The sequence below is a fragment of the Anser cygnoides genome, chromosome 3, assembly GCF_040182565.1.
Source record: "Anser cygnoides isolate HZ-2024a breed goose chromosome 3, Taihu_goose_T2T_genome, whole genome shotgun sequence".
In the NCBI taxonomy this organism is placed as follows: Eukaryota; Metazoa; Chordata; class Aves; order Anseriformes; family Anatidae; genus Anser; species Anser cygnoides.
The window spans coordinates 123,206,874-123,233,216 of record NC_089875.1 but is presented as its reverse complement, the minus strand read 5'-3'; the positions used below and the strand labels follow the sequence as shown (position 1 = coordinate 123,233,216).

The 26,343-nt window shown below is 42.3% G+C and overlaps 2 protein-coding genes across 10 annotated transcripts in view; one reads left to right on the top strand and one right to left on the bottom strand.

Annotated features, from left to right (window-relative positions):
* The window catches only part of GPN1 (GPN-loop GTPase 1), a 23,657-nt gene extending 15,956 nt beyond the window's left edge, over nucleotides 1-7,701 (bottom strand). The window contains exons 1-8 of one of the 5 annotated variants that reach the window (XM_013201602.3): nucleotides 7,442-7,618; nucleotides 7,262-7,355; nucleotides 6,211-6,250; nucleotides 4,650-4,716; nucleotides 3,873-3,910; nucleotides 3,168-3,246; nucleotides 2,971-3,065; nucleotides 626-671 (exon numbers count right to left, since the gene is read on the bottom strand). In XM_013201602.3, coding sequence (XP_013057056.3) covers nucleotides 626-671; nucleotides 2,971-3,065; nucleotides 3,168-3,246; nucleotides 3,873-3,910; nucleotides 4,650-4,716; nucleotides 6,211-6,250; nucleotides 7,262-7,355; nucleotides 7,442-7,516 — 534 coding nt within the window. In that variant the 5' untranslated portion in view covers nucleotides 7,517-7,618. The other 4 variants (XM_066995321.1, XM_066995320.1, XM_066995322.1 and 1 more) reach the window with 4 other exon arrangements.
* Nucleotides 7,680-26,343, top strand: ZNF512 (zinc finger protein 512). Of its 5 annotated transcripts, none has more exons than XM_048055194.2 (14): nucleotides 7,680-7,847; nucleotides 9,445-9,503; nucleotides 9,996-10,204; nucleotides 14,110-14,199; nucleotides 16,091-16,174; nucleotides 17,402-17,526; nucleotides 17,885-17,971; nucleotides 19,159-19,257; nucleotides 19,484-19,651; nucleotides 20,822-21,016; nucleotides 21,717-21,818; nucleotides 23,174-23,236; nucleotides 23,695-23,793; nucleotides 24,270-26,343. In XM_048055194.2, the coding sequence occupies exons 1-14, from the start codon at nucleotides 7,827-7,829 to the stop codon at nucleotides 24,567-24,569; spliced, it is 1,701 nt and encodes a 566-aa protein (XP_047911151.1). In that variant the 5' UTR covers nucleotides 7,680-7,826; the 3' UTR covers nucleotides 24,570-26,343. The 5 variants fall into 5 exon arrangements, with proteins under 5 accessions (XP_047911151.1, XP_047911152.1, XP_047911150.1 ...); XM_048055193.2 differs by having other exon boundaries at nucleotides 7,683-7,847; nucleotides 16,088-16,174; XM_048055192.2 differs by having other exon boundaries at nucleotides 7,687-7,847; nucleotides 14,107-14,199.

The window sequence follows — 26,343 nt, the reverse complement described above, 5'->3', positions numbered from 1 at the left end:
CAGCAACAGGCAAGGTGCCTCAAGGTTCTTACAGCCACCTGGTGACTCCCTTTGTTCCTTCTTAATATAGCCATGGGAAATAATCAACAAACATGCTTTATACATCACAAAAGGAATGCTGAAGCAGTGGGGATTTCTCTTGGCCAGGGTCCCAACATTATACATGCAAAGACTAAGAATAGGACTAGCATCAGTCACCCAGCCAGCTTCAAAGCAGGGAAAATCTACACCTGTAATATGGACATTTAGCGTTTCATAAGCACTAGAAATAGATTTGAAACATATATTTTACAAAATTCACACACACACAAAAAAATTTAGGAATAATCCGAAAACCTCAAATCAAACCTGTAACAGATACTGCAAAACATTTTTCAAATTGTTAGTATCATGTCTGATTTCAATGTTTCAGTGTAACTGCATGTCCCTGATTTTTCTTTTGCCTTTCTTTGCCAAATTAAAGACCACTTCTAGATTCAGTTTTCAGCCTGCAGCTCCTTCTCAGCCTTTTTCCTTTCTTTTTCCAGAAGAAACATAGTATTGTAGTAAGATGAAGACACTACATTAAAGCAAGCTAAGCAGAACAATGTTCTACTGGAACACAGGAACCACAGCCTTAATTTACCTTGTTCATGACAACAATGAAAGGTAGTTTTGTCTTGTATAGGATACTAGAAGGAAAAATAAAAAATAAAGAACCATTAAAAAATTAATTTAATACCCATTAAAATAGAAAAAATACTAAACATAAGGCAGATAAGACTTGTGCGAAACTGCATACATGTGGCTTTGAAAAGAAAATATTTTTCTCTGCATCAATTATAAATGATGGATGATAATTTTCAACCAGATCCTGCGTACTGAAGTTGAACAGTATGTCTCCCAACAGATATGAGCACGCATCTGTAAAATATATAATCTCCTTCTACACACCCAGTTGATTTTGATTACTGTTTTCTGATTCTCAGATCCCAGTTCTTATTATCCTTGCAGTCTCTAATTATTTTGACTCAAGTCGAAATCAGTTTTGAGAAATTATTCTTGATCAATGAACTCAAATAACTCGAAATACCTGTAAAGCAAGACTACCTTGAAACATGAGTTTACATTGTCATGTCACTGTATGTATTCCAATATCCTCCGCTCAACTCTAATTTCAGAAAATGCAACACGTCACATGACATATTTGCATACTCCTTTTTTTGCATACTCCTATCACAATGATACAGCAATTGACCTTGGTAGAAGGACTAATAGTTTTTTTTAAAACCATTTACCAACATTTACCATAAATTAAGAAAGCTCTAAATATGATCTTTACATAGGTATTCAGTTGGTTTAACGTAAAAGAAAGCAGAGAAATCCATGTATGAGAAGGAAGTCAATAAATCAGGAGACAGAATGTGTTCACATGACCTCATACCATGCTGAGCTCAAGACAAATCTAGAAGAGTCACTGAAAACCTCAAGAATAATAAAAAAGGAGTGACATCATATTGTGGGTTTACAAGAAGGGACTCAAACTAGCCTATCTTGATACATCTTTAGATAAATGATTTTATAAGCAACAGGCAATTAGTTAGATGTAATCTAACTATCCATCATCAAACTGAAGTCTCATGGATTATTTAATGTTTTCAGTGGGAGCTTTGACCAGATGACCTCCAGACCTCCTTTGGTACCTAAATTATTTTGTTTATCCAATGGGGAAACCACTGAGACAGACAATAACCAAAACAGCAGGTTAAGTATCTCAATAGGAAGTATCATAACGCTAAAAAGGGAACGAGTATGTTTTTTGTTTGGTTTGTTTTTTTTTAATTCCCAGTAACAGCTTAGTCTAAATAGGAAAAAAAAAAAACTAGCACGTAAGTGCTATTGCAACAAACTAGCTTTTAAGACAGAAAGATGCTAAACAAAGACAAATCCCAGACTCAAGCAAGATTTATCCACAATGGTGCTTTTAATCAACAGCTAAATTCAGTCTTGACTGGGAAAGTTGAGTGGTTTCATATCTAGTACACCTGAAGAGTCTAGTAACATTGCCAGAAAGAGCAAATAAAAGTCACAGATTTTAAGAAGCGAGAGCAAAGACAGGGCTTTCTCATCAACAAGCTGCTATGTATTAAAAGGGACAAGCTACAGTAAGCCATAAACTCAAACAGCTGCTGAACACACATTAGCAGGAGATGCTATACTGTTACACTATTGTCTGATTTGCATAACAGTTGAGGAACAAAGGAAAAAAAACAAAGAGCTTATGAACAATCACATAATCTAAAAATGACACATTTTTCTTACTTCTGTTCTCTGTTTTCATTTTTTGGGATGTGTCCCCACCTGTATATTCTTCATTGGGGTGAACAGGACAACACAGCAACGCACAAGAGTGCTCCCACAAGTATAAATCACAGCGTGAAAAGCATCAGAAGGATTTATAGGTGTAGACAGCCCTACACATTGTCATAGCCGTAACTGTAAAGATGTGTATCACCTTTAAATCTCTTTAGAGAGTTTGTAGATCTGTAGACTTTGCAAATTAAAAGATTACAGGCAGAAATTCCGTTTGCTAAATCTCTACTTGTCAAAAATTTAAGTTTGAATCATCATGCCTCAAACTTAACTACAGTCAATACCTGAAAGAAATGTGGTAAAAGGAGTTAACGTTGGAATTCACATATTGAATAATGTATGCTCCATTTTTACTTTAACAAAAGAAATCCATTATTCAAGTCAGAAAACTAATTGGATATAGCCATTGTAACATTCTGACTACGCCTTTACCATGGACAAAAAGACATGGTCCTTCTTCTCAGCCACATTTCCAAGAAATTAAGTGGACATATTCTCCTCAACTGAAAAGCTCCTCACATGAAATCTAAACAAATGGTCCCCCCCCATCCCTCCCTGATAAATAGCAAGGAGACAAAGCAATCAAAAAAGATGGATTGCATTTTCAGCTTTTCTTACCTACAGGCATACAGCATGTTGGACATAAAGGTGATAGGATTAGTACTGCGAGAGGTGTCCATCACATAAACAACAACAGAAGGAAAAGAGGAAGCCTGGAAGCATGCGGAAAAATACAATTTAATTAGAAGTGCACGCTGTTCAATAGGCACTTTTTCCACATAACCTCAATGTCAAGTTATGTAGAATACACTTACCAAAGCTTCAGTTATAATGGTTCCTGATGCTGACCATGTGAACACCTCAATTTGACCTGGTGTGTCAATAATGACATACCTGTTAAGAAGTCACCCGCAACAAACAAAAAGGGAAAAAAATTAGTCACGCACAAGGTCCTGTCATGACTAGACTAACACAGGCACAGAAGAGCAAATCACATGATTATTCTGCTCAGAACAGAAGAGCTTTTCCCAAACAGTGACAAGACTTAAGGACACACCTGAAAATTTCCTGAGTGAATTTTGTGACTAAGAAGCATTTATTCTCCTAAGATTCTGTTAGAGTCAAAGACATCAATTTGGCTTTTTTTTTTTTTTTGACTATTACAAACTCTTCAGAACAAAAATTAATTGTTGCCCATTTGAACAGTACCTTAAGTAAAAAAATGAAGGTCTAAATGAAGACAAGAAAAGCAGATGTGGAATCAGTAGACATTTATTTGATGTATGCAAACGAGTCTAGTACCCTGTGCTAATTCTATGCCCTTTTACAGATAAAATTTATACCAAGACTGAAAGACAACTACAAAACACACAGAGATTGGATTAGGATAAAATTAGGATATTTAAAACACGCAGAGATCCATTTTTTTAGGATTAGAATTAAATTAGGATATTTAAACCATTTCACGTGTTTTTGCCACGTTAATTCCAGAATAGTAAAAATTGGTAGAATATACTTACTTGGATGCATTTTGTCTTTTTTCAATAAACTTCATCACCTGATTGGAAAAGAAGCAGTATACATTGTATTTAGGCTCAGAACAGGAAACACGAATAGTCATTTCATAACAGAAACATTAAATTGCACAGCCACACATGACACATGTATGTATCAAAAAAGCTAGAAGTCTATGCCTTTCAGTGTGTGAAAATAGATGGCTTGAAAATACTCACACAATGCATATGCCAAAAATGACCTTAATTTTACCCATAATCTAGTACCTGGTGAAACAAATGGTATAATAAATGCAGTTGTTCCCTAACTATTTCCTAAGAGATCGTGCATTGCTTTAATATTGTGAATAAGGATTCAATCTCAGTGCTGATTTAGCATTAAGATTTATGAGAATAGTCAATTATCAAATAACCCTAGGAAAACTTAGCTGGTTTCCAGAAGTGAGCTTCCCTACTTCAAAATCTGAGCAATCATATAAAAGATGATGTTATACTGAACGTCACGCAACAGAATAGTTATATACAAAGACTTAAGAATTGACGTTCTGTACATACAACTTCCGAATTTTAAATAAAAAAAGAGTTGGGGAAAAAAAGATATATCTCCCTTAAATGAGACTTAATGAAATTTGGCTGCTTTCCAAAATTGGGAGAATACTATTAACTCTCAAAACAATATTTAAAGGTTAAACAAAAGTGATTTCTGAAGCTCCAGCTACACAAAAAAATCCAGTCCCCAGCACAGTATCCATAGCTCAGTATCACATAGGAACAACCTCATACCTGATCAAATCTTGTAGCAAAAAGATTGAGAGAGGTCACTATTCCACCATTTGGGCCCAGCCCATATCTAGACACTCCATTTAGGAAAGCAGATGACTATACAGACCTCAGAGGGCTTATTTTTAAATTCTGATAGTAGTTGGCCATTTACAATGTGTGTTGGATACCTTGCAGCAAAAGACAATTCTCCCCATGCACAATTAAGTCTCACAATTAAGTGATGCAGTACCTGTGCAAGAGAAGGACTGCTTGCTATTTGTTAAAACACATGTGACTGACAAAAGAAGCTACACCGTGGCTTCCTCTTGCCATTATTCAAGCATTACCATCTCAGGCAAAGAAAAAAAGAAAAAAAGTGCACTTATATACTAAAGCCATCATTGTCTTTCCAAAAAAGATTAACAGCACAGCCAGTAACTCAGAGTTTAAAAATGTCCTGAATTCAGTTCATTTTTAAGAATATGTACTTCAAAAATACAATTAAAAGATTTCTTACACAAATCATTCACAGAAGAATTTAAATGGAAAGAATTGGAATTAACGTTGTAGAGACGCTCAAAATGTCTTGAAGATTTCAAAATTATTTTTCACACATATGGGTCTATACTAATTATGTTCATGGAAACAAAGACTCTTAACTACATCCTGTATTTTCCTTACTTCACAAGAACCAGCACTGATTCATTAGTACATACAGTCTTCTAGGGGTACTGCTCTATATAACCAAACACGCTGACAGACACGCCCCTTAAGCGCTATTTGATGAGATACTTAAACTCCAATGATGGCTAACAGAGAGAGCAAAGCAAGAAATGCATCTACATACTAAATTCAAACTTATGTTTGGATGTTTTGCTAGCAACTCCTTATCAAATAACAGCCAAAATCATAATCCTAACCTCCATCATCCCTTCTTTTTCCCTAAAAGAGTAAATGTAAGAGTCATGCTAGTATGTCAAATCCAAAAACTGTATATTAACTCCATCTGCAAAGGCTATTACTTGAGGAACAAAGGACCTCCATACCTCTCTGGAACTGCAGTCATTTTAGTGTAATGTTACCGAACTACAGTTACCAAATTACCGTACAGTGTAAGCCCCCAGGCCGATGTCTTACAGATTCAGAGAGACAACAGCGCTTTGATTACCGTCAATGTGTAAATAGTTTTCTTCACTTACTATGAGCAAATAGTAATTTGAATATTTTTAATAATAAATAACGTGAGATTTGTAAATAAATGGGGAAAAAGCTGCTGGCTTCCCCCATGAAAAGTAAAAGCACACAAGAAAAGCGGATGGAGTGCATGTTATTTGTAAAAAAGGTACTATTAGGCAGAAACACTTTTAGCCCACTTCTTACACCTAAGTGTCAAATCTTGTTTAACATGTATTTCTAATCTCTCATGTAAGAAGTACAGTCAAAAATTCTGATCACGCACTAGTCTGCATTACTGCAATCCCCAATGCCCCCTGTCCCCTTCATCTTGATGTGCAGAAGTGACAGGCAACTTTTACAATATCCAAGATTTCAAAGATTACTGTAAGACCAAAAAAAAGGATACTGTTTCATGACTTCTTTGTACTTCACCGTGTCCCGGATATCTAAAGTGGGAATACATATAAATAGTTTTAATACATTTCTTTTAAAACAGTCTTATCTCTTATCGATTTGCAGACTGGTGAAAGCCTTTCCCTTTCTAGCAAGTCTCCTTTTTCCTCACTAATAGATCTAGAACCAACAGGAAAAATCTCACAAGTAGAATAAATAAAATCTAACAGATTATCGTCATATACATGAAATTCACTGTAACTCATGCAAAACAGCACCAGGTTAAGTGAGATAAAGATCCACTTGCATAAAGATCCACTTTATGCAAGATCCAGCACTACAATGCATTATGGAATTCTTCATCTGACATCAATAAAAACACTTTGGTACCACTACCTTTCTTATTTTCTACAGAAACAGACTGACAAACCTTAGAAAGTTTGAAAGAGAGAACCCTCACAAACCTAAGGATTGGTATGGTAAGCTTTTAGGAACAGCAAACCTTTTGGAATGGCCACACGTAAAGCCTGTTTATTGTTATTTTCTCTAAAATCAACGTCTTTTAAAGAGCTTTAAAAAGTTATTTGGTTGCACATACAGCTACCACAGCTCTGAAAATAGGAAACCTGATCGAATCTGCTAAAACGCTCATTGCAAACGAAGGGGAAAAAGAAAAGGTGCACACTAAACCACAGAAAATAATATAAAATATGTACAAATGCAATGGTAGAACAGTTTCGGTCCTAAAAATTCACAATCAAGAAAAAAAAAATTAAGCCCTCTTCGCGGTAGGTCTTGGTATCTCTTAAAGAGAAGATAAATAGCCTAATCAAATGCCTTACGTAACACAGCCTCCCTCCCCTTCCGCGAAACGTAAGAAAAACAGTATACCAAAAAAAGGGTTAACTTCCTTATGGCAAAAGGCGTTTGCTCTGTTCTTGCGGACTCGACAAATACGCGCCAGCTCTGATCCGGGACCACCTCCATCTTTCACCAGCCTCAAGCTGCCGACCACCCAGCACAGCACCAGCGAGCCGGGCTCGCGTCGGCGCGGCGGGACTCACCGATGTTGGCAGGGAAGGGCAGGCTGTGCACGGCGGGGTCCAGGTTGATCACGTACGGAGGGCAGCGCTGGCCGTGCAAGTGAGCCGCGAGTCGCTAAAGGGACACGAGAAGGCGTCAGGCCCTGCTCGACGTGGAGACAGCGGCAGGAAAACCGACAGCTCCCCGCTGCCGTCTCTCACCTGCACAAAGGTGGTCTTCCCGGAGCCGGCCATGCCCAGCACCAGTACGCACACCGGCGCTGCCGCCGCCGCCATCTTCCCAGCAGCCGCTTGTTCTTCCGGGGCGCGGGGGATAGGCGGGGACCAGCCTCACAGCTTCCCGCCATGACGCGCGTCGTTGCTCCGCCGCCGGCCGGTTACGTACCGCAGGCTCGCGCGGCCTCCCTGCACGGGGCGGCCCGATCGCGGCCTGAAGGCAGCCGGCGGCGCGGCGCCGCGGCGCTCGGGGCCCGCGGCCGCCGTGAGGAGGCGGCCGGAAGCGGCCGGGAAGGAGCGACCTCGCGGTCGCGCGCGCGCGCGCGCGCGCGCGTGCGTGCGTGGCGCGTGCTGACGTGGCGGCGGCACCATGAGGGGTGGTGGCGGCTCGGTGAGTCCGCGGGGGCCTCGCCAGCAGCGCCGTCGGCAGCTGCCCGGGGGGCGTGCGGCCGGGCTGCGGGGAGCGCACACGGCGCCGGGAGCCGCCGCGAGATGGAGCCCGGCGGCGGGAGCGAGCCGGCGGCACCGGAACAGCCCGCGGCGGGGCGCGGGGGCGCCTCCTCTTCGCCCCGAGGGTCCTGCTGGGCCCTGGGCTGTAAAGAGAGGGGGCCCGGCGCGGAGCGCCCCAGCCCGGCGCGGGCCCCGGCTTGGTGAGCGGGCCCGGTCCTTCCACCGCCGCCCGCTGGCTGGGGCTGCGTCCCAGAGCGAGCGTTGGGGCGGGCAGCAGGCGGGACCCGCTCTGGGCCGCCGGGAGAGCCGCCCGCGACGCGCAGCCGCGAGCTTTCTGTTTGAAGGCCTGGAGCCCGGCAGCGGCTGGACGGCTGCGGGATGGCTGCGGGACGGCTGTGTCCAGCGCTGTCCGGCCGAGAGAGGGACCGGCAGCAGCGCGCTGCTGGCTCCTCTGGCGCTGGTCGTGCGTTTTGTCTGAAAGGCCTTTACTGTAGGAGACCGTTATCTGTGAAGTACTGAGGAAAAAATGAAAATGGGGAACTGAAACAGGGAGTCCTGTAAAAGTACTAAGCCTGTCATACCTGCCCCAGGTCCCAGGGGTTTTCCCTTGGGGATAGGGACAGTCGTGGTAGCGTGGGACACTTCCTGCTTTTACTAACACCTCCTTGATAACTCTGAAACTGGAGAGCTGGGGAGGGATTCTTTGTCAGGGAGTGTAGTGATAGGACAAGAAATCATGGCTTTAAACAAAAAAAGCGTAGGTTTAGTTTGGATATAAGGAAGAAATTCTTTACTCTGAGGGTGGTGAGGCACTGGAACAGGTTGGCCAGAGAAGTTGTGGATGCCTCATTTTTGAAAGTGTTTAAGGCCACGTTGGATGGGGCTCTGAGCAACCTGGTCTAGCGGGAGGTGTCTGCCCATGGCAGGGGGGTTGGAACGAGATGATCTTAAGGTCCTTTCCACCCCCAAACCATTCTGTGAGCATAAGAAGTAGCAATCAGTAAATGACGAAAAATCTTTGCTAAATGAAAAAAGTTTATGTGATGTGGATAAAGGAAACAGCAACTGATGGAATATGATAAAACGATTAAGATAAAAATGGAAAGAAAACTTAAAAGAGACTGGAGGCAACATCCTTGGCATGGAAAATGCAGGAATTATTAAGGAAAAAGGCACTGTAGAAAAAACAGTAAGTTGCAATCTAAAGTATTTGTCATGATGTGATAAGTCATAGGCAGAAAGTAGGTACCACTGAATTAACTGGAGACCAAGAAAACTCCTTCATGCCCCCGTCCAAAGGGTACGATTGGATTTTGTATGGGAAGTAGAGAGGAGCTCATCCCTGTTTTGATTACAGTTCTAATTTAGCTGGAAATGAAAGGGTTCCTTGCTACAGAACAAGTTCTGGTTGCCAAAGACAACAGGTTGCATAAGGATGGTATGCATATCCTTAAAATGCAGGTGATTGTGTTTGGTTGGAAAACAAGCATGCAAGAAGAAAAATTATATTGCTAATGCGAATTGTTCTGCTTTGTTAGGATACCAGGCCTGTACATCACGGACAACAGAAAGCCAAGAGGTCTCTGGGAAATAAAAAGTATGTGAATGTTTCATGTCAAATTTCACTGGGGGAGGACTAAGAGATTCCTCTTGAAAAACTATATCTGGTCTTTACATAGTTGTCTAAATTTAAGAGCTGCAACAATTTTTGTTTTGTTTGATAAGGATCTTGTGAGATCCACACTGGTTGCTTAAATATGTATTTTTAAACTGTGATGAGCTTGTGCCTAATCTGTAAGGTGACGTGCTGAGGTAGGATGATTTTTTTTTTTTTACTAGTGTTCCCGGGTAGCTTTCTAATGTCAAACTCTAAAAGATATGGTATTGAATAATACCACTTTTTACATTTTGCCTTGCTAGTACTTTTCAGTGTACAAAACTCAAGAGATTCGGTGACGTGAGCTGAATTTTTAGAGTGCTTGGGAGGATGAAAGGGACGTTGTCTGTCAAGCTGTTATGGTTGTGTGTATGTATATACGTGTGTGTGTATATATTTATATATAAATAATTTCAAGTTGAACTTTTCCAGGTCTAAGCAATTTGAGGAGGTGGAAACTACTGTCCTAGGACTGAACAGTAATTATGATGAGACAACCAGCAACGTTTCTTCTGGCTCACCAAAGAGTCAAGTGAACGGAAGTGGAGAGTCCAGAAGCAAGCGGACCATTCGCAGGCCTGCCTACTGGTTGGAAATGAGAGGCATAAAAAACAGCATTAACAAATCTTCAGCAAAAAAAGGTACTCATCACTCTTTGCTCAATGCGAAACTGGTTTTCTCTTCAGTTCTTTTGTGAGAGATTTGATGACTTCTGAAAGACATGCTGAAGTTCAGCCACAAATTACAATCTTGGTAATGATGCTTATGTGTTAGGAGAGACAAACTTCCTCTGTTGCAGAAACATATGTAAAATTCTCTGGTGTTACGCAGTTCCTTTTGAGTGACTTGTCTCTTAAAAGTAATGATTCTGTGACTGATTTCAGTTTTATCTGTAGAAGAGAGATCTGTAGGGGTTCTGGCAATTGATTCAGGAATATGCTGTGAGAACTTTAATAATAGAACAAAGCAACACTAAAATGTACAGAAGTGGACCATTCAGCAGTATTCTGGGTTAAACATGGCTTTTATGGCTGTTAGATTTTTTTTTTAGATGTTTTTCTTTGGTTTGTTTTCCCACTTCTGTTCCTTAAGATTTTTCTGATGTGGAGTGGATGGGATCTTATGTTGTTGTAGGGACATTCAGATTTCCTGGCTTCAGAACTGTATCTCAAACTTCCCATGTGGCGTTTCATTCTGTAATGCATTTTTTTCCTTTCTCTAAATCAAATCTGTATTCCATCCCGTTGCAGAGAGGGCCAAATTTGGTAGCTTGATAGAGGTGACATCACTGCAGCTCCATGCCCTCAGGCCCAACCAGTAACAAGACTGAGCATATAATCCCATGGGTACAAACACATATATGCAACATATATATCTATATACAGCCAGACACACAGATCAATACAAACACACATGCTCAAGCACTCTTGCAAACAGCAGCAATGGCATCCATCCTGTTTCCCTCCCTGGCTGATCAGGATGAAGATATGTTAATGAGTGAAAAAAAGCATTTATATATACATATATGTGTATCTCTGTGTGGATCCCACCTGTAGCTGGACTTAGGCACTCTGTTTCACAGAATCATAGAACGGCTTGGGTTGGAAGGGACCTTAAAGATCATCTCGTTCCAACCTCCCTGCCATGGGCAGGGATGCTTTCCACTAGACCAGGTTTCCCGAAGTCCCATCCACACTGACCTTAAACACTTCTGGGGATGGAGCATGCACGGCTTCTCTGAGCAACCTGTTCCAGTGCCTCACCACCTTAAGAGTAAAGAATTCCTTCCTTATATCTGACCTAAACCTACCCTCTTTCAGTTTAAAGCCATGACTCCTTGTCCTATTACTACACTCCCTGATAAAGAGTCCCTCCCCAGCTTTCCTGTAGCCCCCCTTTAGGTACTGGAAGACTGCTGCTTCTGGTCTCCCTATAGCCTTCTCTTCTCCAGGCTGAACAACCCCAACTCCCTCAGCCTGTCTTTGTAGGAGGGGTGCTCCATCCCCTTGATAAACTTTGTGGCCCTCCTCTACACTTGTTCCAATAGCTGTATGTCATTCTTCTACTGGGGGCCCCAGAGCTGAACACAGTATTCCAGGTGCTGTCTCACAAGAGCGGGATAGAAGGGGAGAATCATGTCCCTTGCCCTGCTGGCCACACTTCTTTTGGTGCAGCCCAGGATATGGTTGGCTTTCTGGGCTGCAAGTGCACATTGCTGGCTCACGTTGAGCTTCTTGTCAACCAACACCCCCAGGTCCTTCTCAGCAGAGGTGCTCTCAATCCATTCTCCATCCAGACTTGTATTTGTGCTTGGGATTGCCCCAGCCCAGATGCAGGACCCTGCACTTGGCCTTGTTGAACCTCCTGAGGTTTGCACAGGGCCGCCTCTCAAGCGTGTACGGGTCCCTCTGGGCTCCTCGTTCATCCATGCAGGCCTCCTGGCGTTTTTGCCTGACTTCCTCTTTGTTGGGATGCATCACTCCTGAGCTTGGAAGAGGTGGTCCTTGAATATTAACCAGCTTTTGTGGGCCCCTCTTCCCTCCAGGGCTTTGTCACATGGTACCCTACCAAGCAGATCCCTGAAGAGGCCAAAGTCTGCTCTCCTGAAGGCCAGGGTAGCGAGCTTGCTGTGCTCCCTCCTTGCTACCTCTGAATCCAAAACTGCACCATGTCATGGTCACTGCATCTAAAGCTGCCCTTGAGCTTCACATTCCCCACCACCTCCTCCTTGTTGGTGAGAATGAGATCCAGCATAGCACCTCTGCTTATTGGCTCCTCTGTTGCTTGGAGAAGGAAGTTATCACCAGTGCATAGCAGGAACCTGCTGGATTGCCTATGCCCTGCTGTGTTGTCCCTCCAACAGATATCGAGGTGTTTAAAGACCCCCATGAGAACCAGGGCTTGTGAATGTGAGGCTGCTTCTGTCTACAGAGGACCTCATCTGCTCGGTCTTCTTGATCATTTGATCTGTAGCACACTCCCACTATAATGTCCTCTGTCCCTGCTTTCCCTGTAATCCTTACCCATAAACTCTGTCAGCTCCTCATTTGCCCCCAGGCGGAGCTCCACGCACTCCAGCTGCTGATTGACATAGAGGGCTACACCTCCTCCTCGCCTCCCCTGCCTGTCCTTCCTAAACAGCCTGTATCCTTCCATTCCAACATTCCAGTCACAAGAGCCATCCCACCACTTCTCCATAATGCCAGTTAGGCCATAGCCCTGCAGGCATGCATGCATCTCTAACTCGTCTTGTTTATTCCCCATGCTGTGTGTGTTAGTGTAGAGATGCTTAAGTGTACTCAGTAGCTGGCCTCTGCCTCTTGGTCTTCCGAGTTGCTGGTACATGAACACACTATCTCCACTATCTCCTGAAGCCCACAGAACCACTCCAGTTGCTAGTGTAGACCTCCTTACAGACAGGCTCAGATTCTGCTGTCTGCCAGTTGTCTGGGATTCCCCTCATCACTCTGGTAGCCTATTTCCACTGTGATCTTTCCCTTCTGCCCTGCCACACACACATGCTCACAAACTCTCCAGTTGGTGGCACCACAGGCATACTGGCCCATATGACCTGTGGTGTCACTTTAGTTGCTGGCATTTAGACCTCTCTGCAGACACTTAGGAACACGTGCATACAGAATACAGAGTCCCTCAGAGTCTAGCACCCAGAAACTCTGCTGATTCAGTGCGAGGCATGGGCAGGTTTGTATGCTGACCAACCGTATGTTTACTAGCAGGTGGCCCTTTTATCCCCTTACTCCTCTGTTTTCCCATGTGTTCCTCCCCACATCATTCCCTTCCTTTCCCTGTCTTTGATACCTCCCCTAAACATCCTCTGATGTCATGTGTAATACTTAAATGGTCTTCCTTTGCGTTCCATCTGTCCCATAATCCTAGGCATTAAAACCACACTCACCACCACCCCGGTCTGCCTCATCTTGGTGGTTTTCATACCTCAACGGTGGGGCTGGTGGATCTCCTGGGACAAACCCGGGAGGAAGTTGTCTGTTTCTTTGAATCCCCAGTTTGGTTTCCCCTGCTTGCCATTGTGCTTTTTTTACTTCTCTGTGCTCATGGAGAGATGCGGGACTCTGTATTCTGTGTGCATAGGGAGGTCTGAGTGATGCCAACTTTTCAGGTCTTTGGTAGCCTAGGAAATAGTACGGGTAGACAGGACATTATTCATGTTTCTGCACTTGCTATTGTCTCTCTGTTCGCCTTTTTGTATGTGTGGTTGAGCTTTTTGTGATATAACCTAGCACCTTCTGTTTCTCTCTTCCTGAGGAGTACAATTTCCCCAAACCATGCTATGGCACTGTTTCTTCCATGTCCTCTGTATTGGAGGATTGCAGGCCATGGAGTGCCTAATGTTCCTGAGTTGGAAGACTATATCTAGCTCACTGGTGTCCAACTGCCTCACAAAAACTTTTTTTTTCTTCAGAAGTATTGAATATGAGGAAAAACTAAGGCAGCAGACAGACACAAAGCTGTTACCCAGGCTGAGTCTTAATAAGACTGAAGCATTTCTATTCTTGCTTGTTAGCAGGAGAAGTACTTTTGAAAGGCAAGAGGAAATCTGAGCAAGGGGAAGGTGAAGATCTTAAAGACTCTCCTAAGAAGAAGCAGAAGATTTCTGGTAATATAAATAACTAATTCCTAGTAACAGACCTTCAGGTACTTCAGACTTCCTTTCTGTCCAAATGCTATCCTCTGATATCTTCCAACTCTATTTCTGATTCTGTGTATGTTGTAGGATACTGATGAGTAGTGTCTGTTTTAAGGTGGGTGACGATTATTCTGATTTCAGTCTCTCTTAAAGTCCATCAGAGGGTGGAAAAAAGTAGGAAGTAGGGGAAGAACAGTCTAGGGTTGTTAATCAGTGGTTAATTGCAAAAGGAAGTGTACAAGAGGTGGAAGTAGGAGTATGTAACACAAGACAAGTATAGGGTTACTGTCTAATCTTTCAGGGGTAACATTACAAAAGCCAAGGCCAACCTTGAATCTGGGAAAGGATGTGAAAGGCAAAAAAAAAAGTTTCTACAAGTAAAGTAGGTAAAATGTGGGTGCACTGCTGAATATATCTGGTTATATGTACAGAATGGGGGATGAGAGTCTGGAGAGCAGCCCCATGGAAAGGGATCTGGGGGTTCTGATCAATGGCAAATTGTCAACAGTGTGCCCTGTAGCCAAAAGGGCCAACTGGATCCTGGGGTGCATCAAGCACAGCACTGCAAGCCAGTCAAGGGAAGTGATAGTCCCCCTCTAGTCTGTGCTGATGTAGTCTCACCTTGAGTACTGTCTGTAGTTTTCAGCGCTACAATATACGGATATATAACTATTAGAGTGTGTCCAAATGAGGGCAACAAAGATGGTGAAAGGTCTAGAGAAGACATGTGAGGAGCAGCTAAAATCACTTGATTTGTTCAGCCTACAGAAGAGACTGAAGAGAGAACTAATCATGGTCTATAGCTTCCTCAAGGCGGGGGGGGGGGGGGGGGGGGGGGGGGGAGTAGTGGGGTAGGTGCTGGGCACCAGCGATAGGAGCCAAAGGAACAACATGAAGCTGTGTCAGGGGAGGTTCAGGTTGGATATCAGGAAAAGATTCTTTGCTGAGAGGGTGGTTGGGCTCTGGAACAGGCTCCCCAGGGAAGTGGTCGTAGCACCAAGGCTGCTGGAGTTCAAGAAGCATTTGAACAACACTCAGACATATGATTTGATTTTTGAGGTGGTCCTGTCTGGAGCCAGGAGTTGGACTTGATGGTCCTACCAAATTGGGTACTCTATGAATAGAGCTAAGGAACTGGTGGCAAATGACATGGAAAAGGCATAGGTACTCAGTGACTCCTCTGCTTCAGGCTTTATCAGTTAAACCATACTTCAGGAATCCCCGGCACCTGAGACCAGATGAAAAGTCTGGAGCAAGGAACCCTTGCCCTCATGGTGGAGGAAGATGAGGTTAGAGCACTTAAACAAACTGGACGTACCTAAGTCCCATGGGGCCTGATGGGTTGTGCTGAGAGATGGCTGATGTCATTCATAGAATCATGAAGGTTGGAAAAGACCTACAAGATCATCTGGTCCAACCATCACCCTACCACTAATATTACCCACTAAACCATGTCCCTAATCACCGCGTCCAACCTTTCCTTAAACGCCCCTAGGATAGTGACTCCACCACCTCTCTGGGCAACCTGTTCCAATGCCTAACTAGTCTTTCTGAGAAAAAATGTCTCCTATTTGCCATCTTAAACCTCCCCTAGTGCAACTTGAGGCCATCCCAAATGTCTGGATTAGACTAATGCCTGCAGCTGTAAATAGCTATGGGTTTTGAGAGGAGAAGAGTTTATAATCTTTAAATTCCTTTATGGATTTTCAAAAAGAAAAAAAAAAAGCATTGAACATGTCTGAGTTGTCTGAACATGTAAGTTTGAGACAGCAGACTGAATAGCAAACTCCTAGCCAAGCTCTCCTTTTTTGTAACATGGCTCACAGAATTTAAGTCTCTTGGTCTTTCTTTGTTATAGCAGGAAAAAAACAGCAAGCTGGAGCACAACAAAACTCCAAGATGAAAGGCCACTGTGTTCAGAAAGAACCAGAAGCCTATGGCACAGGTAAGAAGGAATAGCTGCTCAGAATTGTTTATAAAGTGGGTAAGAGATAAGTGTAATTCTGTCAGTTGAATCTGTGTAACATCTGTGTTTCTGATGTTTCCATTTTGGTGTTCAATTTGCTGTTGACACGAAAGAAGTGGCTGCTATCTTGCTGCAATATTGCAGAGCAGTATTGGAGGGACTGCCTGCTGCCTGATAAAATAGTTTTGCATGGCTTAACCCTAAAAACATTGCATAATGGGACAGTGATGGAGGAATCATTTTTGAACTAAGAATTCTGTTTAAGTAATTTCAATGCAAAACTCAAAAAATATTTGTACATTTTTATTCAGCAGAATATGTTTGCAGGAAAAACTTCAGCTGTTGCTGCCATATCATTTCTTCTGGTAGCCAGAGACAGAAGAAGTCTGTCCTAGAAAAATAACACTAGCCTTTACTCATCAAGTGTATGCGTAGCTCACAGCGCTCATTAACTACGCAGTTTTTTGCCAAGTGCTGTTTGACTTGCAGACTTTCCTGCTAACCACTGAGGAGAGACAAACCCTTCCTGTTATTCCTGGGCAAGCAGAAAAGCTTTTAGATATTTTTATGATAAGAATTCAAGTAGGTGTCTTATAAGCCGCTTTCTTCCCAGAACGCGTTTCAGTAATTTATAATCCTTTTGGCTAAAGTGAGTGCTTGACATTTCAAAAAGAGACCAGGAACTGAAAACCGTGCCTCACAGGGTACTTTCCCCTGGCCATTGAGTGTCTTAGTGTGGTGGTGCAGCTCTGTTCACTTTTAGTGCCAAAACCACAGTCTAACGCAAGTAAAGTTCTAAACATTTATTTAGTAGAATTGAACCATGGATTTTGTCCCAAAATTATTCAGTCACATCTGTGCCTACTTTTGTCTAAAGCCTTTTGCCAAAAGAAGAGTTTACCCTGCATGTGAAAGTAATTGTGTAATAAAAATAAATGAAGAAAAAATCTCTGCTGAACAAACAAAAGAAGTCTTTTCACAAGAGGATGATAGCGTCAGGAGTTTTTATCAATTGATATTCCAAAAAGAGAGATGTATGCCTTGTCACATGACACATTTAAAGCTGCAAATGAGCTAAAACTGTTGAAGTGTAGAAGGACACAAGTTTGTTAGCATATGATTCATTTCGTTCTAGGATACATCGAGCATACTGACGGAAAAAGATTTTGCTTTTGCCGTTTTATTGCAAATCCTTTGTTTTGACAGGTAGTATGGAAGAGCAGTGGTCTTTGGAAATTCAGGACAAAGGTCGAGTTACCTGTCCAACGTGCCGGGCTGTGGTGAGAAAGACTGTAGAAGGACTGAAGAAACACATGTTAAATTGCAGGCAGGTGAGGACAAGAGAGATGTTTTCTGTATTCTCTTCATATTACTGGTAGAAATGCCTGTACATTGTTTTGTGTTACATTTTAAACCAGTTTAATCCTAAGCAAAAGCCTTTTATACATCTCTAAGAAGCTGCAGGTGGTGCTTCTTGCTCAGCATGTTGGAGTTTTATGGTAGTGAATAGAGGCATACCTATCTCATTGTTCCCCTAGATTTTAGTTTCTGTAAAATCTGTTCTATTTATAATGGGCAATTACCAGGCCTGAATAAAATGTTCTGCTCTTGTGCTCCTTTCTCCCAGAGACTTTCCCACTGCTTTGGTTAATTTGCAGTTAAACATACCATGTCCTTGTTTATTTGTAGGAAATGTTCACATGTCATCACTGTGGGAAGCAGCTGAAGTCTTTAGGAGGGATGAAATACCATGTCATGGCAGACCATAACAATCAGGTAACACGACTGCTCTGCATCTGAAAGTCTTACAGGCAAGATAGTCTTTCATTCCTTCCCTGCTGCACACAGAAATGGAATATTTTGTGTTTTTGCAAATGTTGTAGGTGCTCAATTCTCATTTACCTATTATCATTATTTTAAGATTGGAGATCTGGAAAAACTGTAGTATGTTACCAGAAAAGATAGGGATGCTGCATCTTAGAAAGAAGAGATTAATTTCTGTTTAGGCTGGTTATATGTCACACATAAAAGGCATTCTCAATCAGGAAAAGTCCATTGCTCATTAGACTGCACTTTTCAGTCTTTTGCTAGAAAGTGGCAGTTTTTCTGCATCCAGAGCAGACCAGACCAGATTTTAGTTCTTCACCATGTTCAAAGGTAAAAAAGCAGAAAAAGCTATTTAGCTTTTGCCTATTTGCTGTAAAGTTACAAATGCTGCAGTCTGGTTTTCTTCTTTGCTCTTACTTTAAAGAAACATTATAACTTTTGGAAAGGTTATTCAGAAGTTTGGGTAAGATTTAGAAAATTCATTAGTGTTACATTTACGTAGTTACCAGTACTGTGATTTCTGAAGCTACAGCTGTACTAGTAAATGAAAGAGGCCAAGTATCATATTCCGGTCCTGAGGAATAGGTCTGTCACCCAGTTTTAACTTTTTTTGTTTTTAACTTTTTTAGTCAATCTAGATGTAATATTTAGTATAAGGTAATGTAGGAAATAATATGTAATAACCACTGAAGAAAGAATAGAGAAGAACTTTAGCTGTAGTTTATCACAGATGAATTACTATTACAGCAGGTAGTCTGCTTAGCTATAACCTAAGTGGAAATGGTAGGACGAGTAAACATTAAAGATGCAGTCTAGAGATGAGTCAATACTTTCCCCAGGCAGAAGGGTAGAAAAGTAATTATAGAAATACACGACCGTGTCCTTACCAGCAACTCTAGTTTGAGACCATGTCTTTTCAAGGCTTTGTTCATACATAGCTATCTGCAAAGTGGTTTTCAGACAGTTTACTCCTCTTAAAGATAATTCAGGTTTTCTGGGTTATAGACAGGGATCATGGTATTAAATACACTTTTGCAAAATCACAAGTTGCAGGGATTTAATTATTTTAAAAGCTTTCCTTCAGTATAAATGCTGAGCATCCTGTATTTTTCTTTCATCCTTCTGCTGTGCTTTAGCCAGTTGTGAAGGAGGGAGGAGAACTGGATGAACAGCTTGAACGAGACCGCCTTCGGAAGGTTTTGAAGCGTATGGGAAAACTAAAGTGTACAAGGGAGGTAAGCTGCATTGTCAAAGTATCTTAAGTTGAACAGCATCAGATGCATGAACATAGAATATTATGAAAGTTCTGCTGGATATGCTTTTGATGATGGCAAAAGATGGCTTTGTTTCAAGATCCTAGTTAATGTTTTTAAGACATGAGAGACTTTGGAGGGATGATGCATTACCAGGGAAGCAACAGGAAGGAATTTGCTCCATGTGTTTTTCCTTCTACGTTGACAGGGCTGCACAGGCAGCTTCACTAGCATAATGGGATACCTATATCATGTTAAAAAATGTGGGAAGGCTGCTTCTGAGCTGGAGAAAATGGCGATGAAGTGCCATCATTGTGGGAAAGCATACAAATCAAAGGCAGGTCTTGTCTACCATCTCCGATCTAAGCATGGGCCGGTAAGTGCAAATTACCATAGATATCAGGATAGCATTGTGGTAATTCAGACCATTCATACTTGAGACTCATGTAGGCTTCTGTTTGCTTCTTGGGTGGATAATTAGAGATAGCAAATCTCTGCATTTTCCTTTATCTCTGTAGTATTCTGTCCTTGTTCCTTTGTAACTAGGATGAAGTTTTTAATAGTAAGTCTCTATGTCAGCAGTAAACTTGGCAGCCTGACTTTTGCTCCATGGAAGAACGATGCTAACATGTTGTTGTGGGTTAACCCATACAGCTGCTCACTCACCCACCCCTGCTGGGATGGGGAAGAAAATCAGAACAGTAAAAGTGAGAAAACTCATGGATTGAGATAAAGACAATGTAATAGGTAAAGAAAAAGTTGTGTGCACAAGCAAAAACAAATACAGAATTCATTCACTACTCCCCACCAGTAGTCAGGTGTTTAGTCATTTCCAGGAAAGCAGGGCTTCATATGTAATGATTACCTGAAAATACAAATGCCATATCTCTAAACATTCCCCCCACCCACCCTTTCCTCCTTCTCTCCCCAGCTTTTTTTGCTGAGCATGACATCACATAGTACAGAATATCACTTTGTTCGGTTGGGGTCAGCTGTCCTGGCTGTTTCCCCCCCATGCTGCTTGTGTGCCGCCAGCCTACTCACTGGTGGGGTAGTATGAGAAACAAAATATCTTAATGCTGTGTAAGCACAGTTCAGCAATATCTAAAACATTGGTGTGTTATCAACACTGCTTTAGTCACAAATCCGAAATAGAGTACCATATAAGCTACTATGAATATAATTAGATCTATCCCAACCAAAACCAATGCACATGTAATTTTTGAGTTCTTTGCTTTTAGAAGACCCATCACTGAAGCAGAACAGGCAATACCATACTTGTCCATGCAAATTTTACAGTGAAAGATGTGTTACCCTTTCAAGACCAGTGGCTGCACGAAACTTTCTACTTCGACCCTACTGCTGTGTCCCTGAGTAGATTTTGGGGTCTGTCTTGGCAGTGGGATGCACTCCTGTCAGTGAACCACAGCTGCTTCAGCATATTTTTTTTTTTTTTTGAGGGATTTGGCAGAGTAATTCACAATACTTACTGTAGCTGAAATAGGAACTGGTGAATGAGGCTCCCCTTTTTTGGTCTTCATTGCAGGTCACTTTCTTCCATGAGGAGAGAAGAACAGAAAGCCTGAAGGAAATAAAACGGGAGCCAAATAATACAGGGAGAGTTCAGAGGAGATCTGCAAAGGTGGCAATCTACTATCTCCACGAGCTAGCTGGAGAAGAGCTGGCCAAAGAGTGGCCCAAGAGAAAAGTGCTGCAGGACTTGATTCCAGATGATCGGAAGGTACAGGGTCTTAAAAACACTCTACAGGGTTTGAGTCTTTCTGCCTATCAGATAAGTCTTGCACTGGTATCTCCCCAGAGTTGCCAGTGTTTAATGGTCCATGGAAATTAATATTGAAGAAGTAATTTCTTGTGGAAGAGGTCAGGTTTTGCCCTCTCTGATCTTCGATTACGGTATTGTTACTTTAGCAATTGTTGTGGTGTAGGTATTTTATCCAGTTAGGTTATAATGACTTTTAAAGTCCTATTGCTATAGGAGCTGTAATTTTCAATGGGCACAAGCAGTGAAAGCAGTTATAGGCAGCATGTTGCTCACAAATCAGAGGCTGCAAATTGCTGCCACCATGCAGTGGTATTTCATAGCTTGTCAGGCTTCACGCAGTCTCCAGAAGCAACTCTTAGGCTGTAAGGGAAACCCAAGGGGAAAGGATGATTCATGATTTCAATGGGGTAAGTACATTTGGAGGAACTGTAGTCAAAGGTGTGGGAAGTTTTGTGTTCTGGTATTGTAGGGGATTTCCAGATTCAGTTATGCTTTTAGAAGCAGTAGGATGGGAGAAGACTGATAATTGAGAATTTGTCTGTTAGAATAGGAAAAGAAATAGTACTCCTGTCAAAAAAAATAGGAGAGAAGGGAATGTGCTTGTCACAACGCGTAGCTAGCATTGCTTACAGCTTTTGATTTCATTTCTTCATCTCAGCTGAAATATACTCGTCCTGGACTGCCCACATTTAGTCAAGATGTGCTGTGCAAATGGAAAACGGAGATAAAGATGTACCGAAGAGTCCACTGTCCAAATCAGGTAATCCTTAAGTCTTTCTGAAGCCTCAAAGGGGGCAGATGTCAGGTCTGTATGAGCCAAGAGCTTTCCACAGCCTTGAAACTGCAGTTTGTCTCTCTTTCTGTGGGAGACGAGTTCTGCTTCATCTCAGTATGGTCAGTTAGTGTTTGTACTGTTGCCCTAGGGATGAACCCTTTGGGGATGTGTTTGTCCCCTTCAGACCTGGTACCTTTGTGTCAGACTGATGCAGCTTTCACATCCCTCTAGGTGCTAGTCCAATTGAAGGTATGACTGAGCAGTGGAAAAATGACAGGCTCCAGCTGTCTAGCAGATGTTCTAAATCTTAATTATAGAGGAATGGATGGAGAAGTAGAGACAAAAATTTGAGGTTAAAGGAACTTTGGCACAGCACTTTAGTTTTACTTTGAAAGCTTGAAATGCGCTATGAAGGACTCACGAATGTCATCCTGGTCTAGGGTTGCTTATGCATGTGCACATAGTTTCTTACAATCCTGTGCAGCGGTCACCAGTCAGATTCAGTGAGAAGAAATGGCCACATTGGTAGAAACTAGTAGTGCACATGATGCATGTGATGCATACTGCTAGATAGTCGAGGGTCAGTAGTGGCTTTCATCTGGGTTTGATACGGAGACAAGGACTTACCCCGTCCCTATCCCACTCTCAGATCTCCCTCCCCAGTTTTCAGGCTCGTGCCATTTCCAAGTATAAGAATTGCAGCATGATGTTTTATATGGAGCTGACCCCAGAAAGCAGCTGTTCTAGTTCACTGACCAGTAACCCAGAAGCATGTCTTGCACCTAACCTTCCGTTTCAGATTGTGGGCTGCTGGCTGAGCAAGTTCTAGTATCCTGAGACTGATACCTAACCCACATGGGTTAGGCCCTTAAAGTTGCCCTTTAACTGGGACTATTGATGTTAGTTACAGTACTTCTGTTCTATGCCACTAGATAAAAGATCAGGGCAGGAGAGATTGTAGAGTCTTGCACTTGCCCCTGTACTTTGTTCAAATCTTTGCTGCCTTTTAGGCAAAATGCAGACTCTATGATTTTACTCAGGCTTTAGATAGAGAGTGATTGTAACTGTGACAGAAGTCAGTTTATTATGTCTGAACATGCTCGGAAACTAGAAACATTTAACTTACTGATATCTTAAGTCCCTTTTGAAGGTCTTATTTACAAGGAGCTTTCTTCTCTTTACAACTTGTCTCCCTTCCTCTACCTCTCTCAGCCCTTTGGGAATTTTGTTCCAGAGAGTAAGTCTTTTTTTCATCCAGGAAGAAGTGATTTCTAAATAGAGTTTTGCTGATGCTGATACAGACATTTGATTTTTTTTTTTAATTTTTTTTTCTGTTTCAGGGTTGTGAATCTGTATATGGCAGTGTCTCAGGACTCAAATCTCATCTTGGCACATGTACCTTGGTTGGTAGCATTCTTGTACTCGTCTTTTTTTTTAACATCCTGACTGTCTCTGTTCATCAGTTATCTGCTTGTTCAAGGTGTTGTCCTGCCATCTAATCTGAATTCCTCACAACTTCAGTGCTTCCATATGTGCTAATGGGGTTGCCGTTGCAAACACTGAAGGAGGGAGCATCTTAATGGCATGCATTTTAGTGAAGTTGCAGTCCTACCTGTACTTTCACAGCTAAAAGAGCATTTTTCCAAATACAGTGCTTGAGACCTTATAACATCTCACAGGGCAGTTCTATGCTTTGTGAGTATAACTGGTCAATAATGTGAGTGCTCCTGTAGATAAAGCATAGTCTAGTATGAATAAGAGACTACTTCTTACTGCTGAGCAAGACTGAAGTACAACATATAGGTGTATCAGCCTCCTAAGCAGCAATTGGTGATGTATTCTTCTTTTGTTTTGTTGCCAGGGAGATTTTGTGGCTGGCAAATACAAGTGTCTCCTGTGTGAGAAAGAATTTGTTTCAGAGAGTGGGGTCAAGTATCACATCAACTCTGTGCATGCTGAGGTAAGGCAGGCAGAATTGAAGTCCTCAAACCTGTTTGTTGAAGGTGAGGAGGGTGTCTTGGGAAGGAAATGCTAGATGCCTGCCCTATTATATTCTTTCTTTGCTTACTGTTGGAAACAGGGTCCTGGGTTCAAGTGGCATTTAATATGCTTAAACGTAGCTGTTATGCGCTGGTCTGGGGAGCAAATGTTCTGTCATATCACAGGTCTTGTCCCAAGCTGCTGCTGTTCAATTCAGCTTTTCAGCATTTTCCCTGCCTTTAGTTAGCCAATTGCTAAATCAAATCTGACACCTCTGAGACAGTGACACCTTAGGAAGAACTTCAAGGAACAGAGAATTGTCTTAGTCATTTGCTTTTCCAGATCTCACATTTCAACAAACCCTTGTCCCGCAGAGGCACCTTTATTATAAGCTCTGATAGTCTTTGTATGTTATTTCCTCCATTAGTACCAACCTGTTGCCTTCTAACCCTCCAGGATTGGTTTGATGTGAACACAAGTACCACCAAAAGCTTTGAGAAGCTAATGAAAATCCGCCAAAGAGAAGAGCAGAGGAAGCAACGGAAGAAACATCCTTTGACCCGGGGCAAAAAGAAGAGAACTGGGTCCCTGGCTGCCAAGAAGCTCTCCAGCGCTGGAGCTGAGAAAATGAGGAGAAGTAAGAGAGGTTGTCCACAGCGGGTAGACAACGAGAGCGAGAGTAGTGAGGAGGGGGAGCCCCAAGTTGCACAGAGAGCCAAATTTCCAAAATCCAGCCACAAGCGAGGCCGGAAATAAATCCCTGGAAGAAGGGAAGGAGTAATCCTAAAGCGTTCCAGTTACAAGCCCCACTTCTGTCAGTCTCATAACCCACAGCACTAATATAAGCAACTGAATGCCTTTGGAACTGTGATTTCATTCCGCTCTGTGACCTGGATTTTGAAACTGTTGAATCTGGTCAGTTGTGAGAAACTATGAACCAAAGCTGTGGTACAGAGGCAACCTCTCCTGGTGTAGTTCCCATGAACAGTGGGACTAGCAGTGTACCCAATGTGGTCTTTGCTCTGGTTGCAGTCTCAGTTTGGGTCACATTAGCTAATTGTTTAATGGTTTCCAGCACAGCAGCTCTGTTTTGTCTTCTTCCTGATGGGTGAGACCAGGGTTCTTTCTAAGCAGTTCTCCCTATAAGAGTCTGACTAGCACAGTGTTTAGGTCCCTTTAAGGGAGGAACCTTTCTTGCACAGTATGCACAAAAAATTAAGCAGCACCATGCAGAACACGAAGGCTTTAGTTTGCCCTTTAGCTGTCCTATCTGTTGTCAGCAAGGATACCACAGAAGAGCAAATACCTTACTGCTCCAGTCTGTTGCACACAGCAGTCTGTAATTCATACACTGATGTCTAGCCTTGGCACTAAACAATAGCATATAAGCTTTGGTCTGCTTGGAAGTGATGGGACATTATCTTCCTTGTCAGGAACGTGATATTCCCCTGGTATCTGTCTTCTTTAGTACTGGACATTGAGTGTATAAGGAAGGTCTTCCCACCCAGTGCAGAATAAATACTCTCCAGCCTTTTGGAGATTCACTGGCCTTTTGGAGACCACCTGACAATGTAAAATGTTGACCTGTGTGGGTCTTCTGAAGATAGCTTGTTTCAAGCTCAACTGGGAAACAAACTTGCTGCAAGATGGTGCATATCTACAGTTGCAGTGTTGGTAATGCTGCAGCCTGGAATCCACTGAACTGCCTTGCCCCAGTGTGTTGTTCTTTGTCATGCCCACACTCCCATAGCATCCTTTTCTCTGCAAGTAAGCACTGTAGATGTCTCCTTTATCTTACATCACCTGTTTCTTTTCAATACTGCTTCCTTTATATGGATGAGATATATTAGCAGTGGCTTTCCTGTGTGGAAAAGGTCAAAACGATTCATTTTTTGTAAAGTCACATGATGGTATGATCTCTGGCTCATAGGGAATATCTTCCTTTGCTCCAGAGATGAAACAGATGTTACAGAAATAGTAAGAAACAGCACAAGCAATGCTACTCCTTTTTTTGACAGAATATGTTCTCCAGAATCTCTGTTATCCAAAGATCCGCTGTTCCAGAAAGTTGTAAAACTTGACCTTTTCCTTGTAGTTTTGCAGGCAGGAAAATAGGCTACATGTTGCCATCCATTTGAATTTTTCCTGTTTACCAAAATTGGTATCTGGCACTGAAATTCACAGGGAAGCCATTGCAGTGCCTGGTGAACAGGCAGGTTTATATGTATGTGTTATTACCAGAATCACGTCAGTCCTGATGATGGGAAACACTGTATGGCCAGGGTGTTTTCAAGAGCTGCCTCTTCCATGTAATAAGCAAAGCAGTCAGGAAGTAGTAAGACAGCATGCAGTGCTCTACTGTGATTTACATACAGTAGTTACACACTGCCTTTTGGAAACAGTTGTCACCATGTGTGCAGTGCTGCACTCAAAGTATAAATATGTGGACTTCTGTACAGGGTGTACAAGGCTTGGAGCAGGAGGGGCAAGATCAGAAGATGACAAAATAAAATGTTACTGGTGTAAGAAA

Bases quoted from the DNA above. Each gene is read 5' to 3' on its own strand.
- ZNF512 (XM_048055190.2), top strand. From the start codon at position 7,827: ATGAGGGGTGGTGGCGGCTCG. The intron at 10,205-14,106 runs GTACTCATCACT...CTTGCTTGTTAG, and splicing joins CAAATCTTCAGCAAAAAAAG to CAGGAGAAGTACTTTTGAAA. The intron at 17,972-19,158 runs GTAACACGACTG...GCTGTGCTTTAG, and splicing joins TGGCAGACCATAACAATCAG to CCAGTTGTGAAGGAGGGAGG.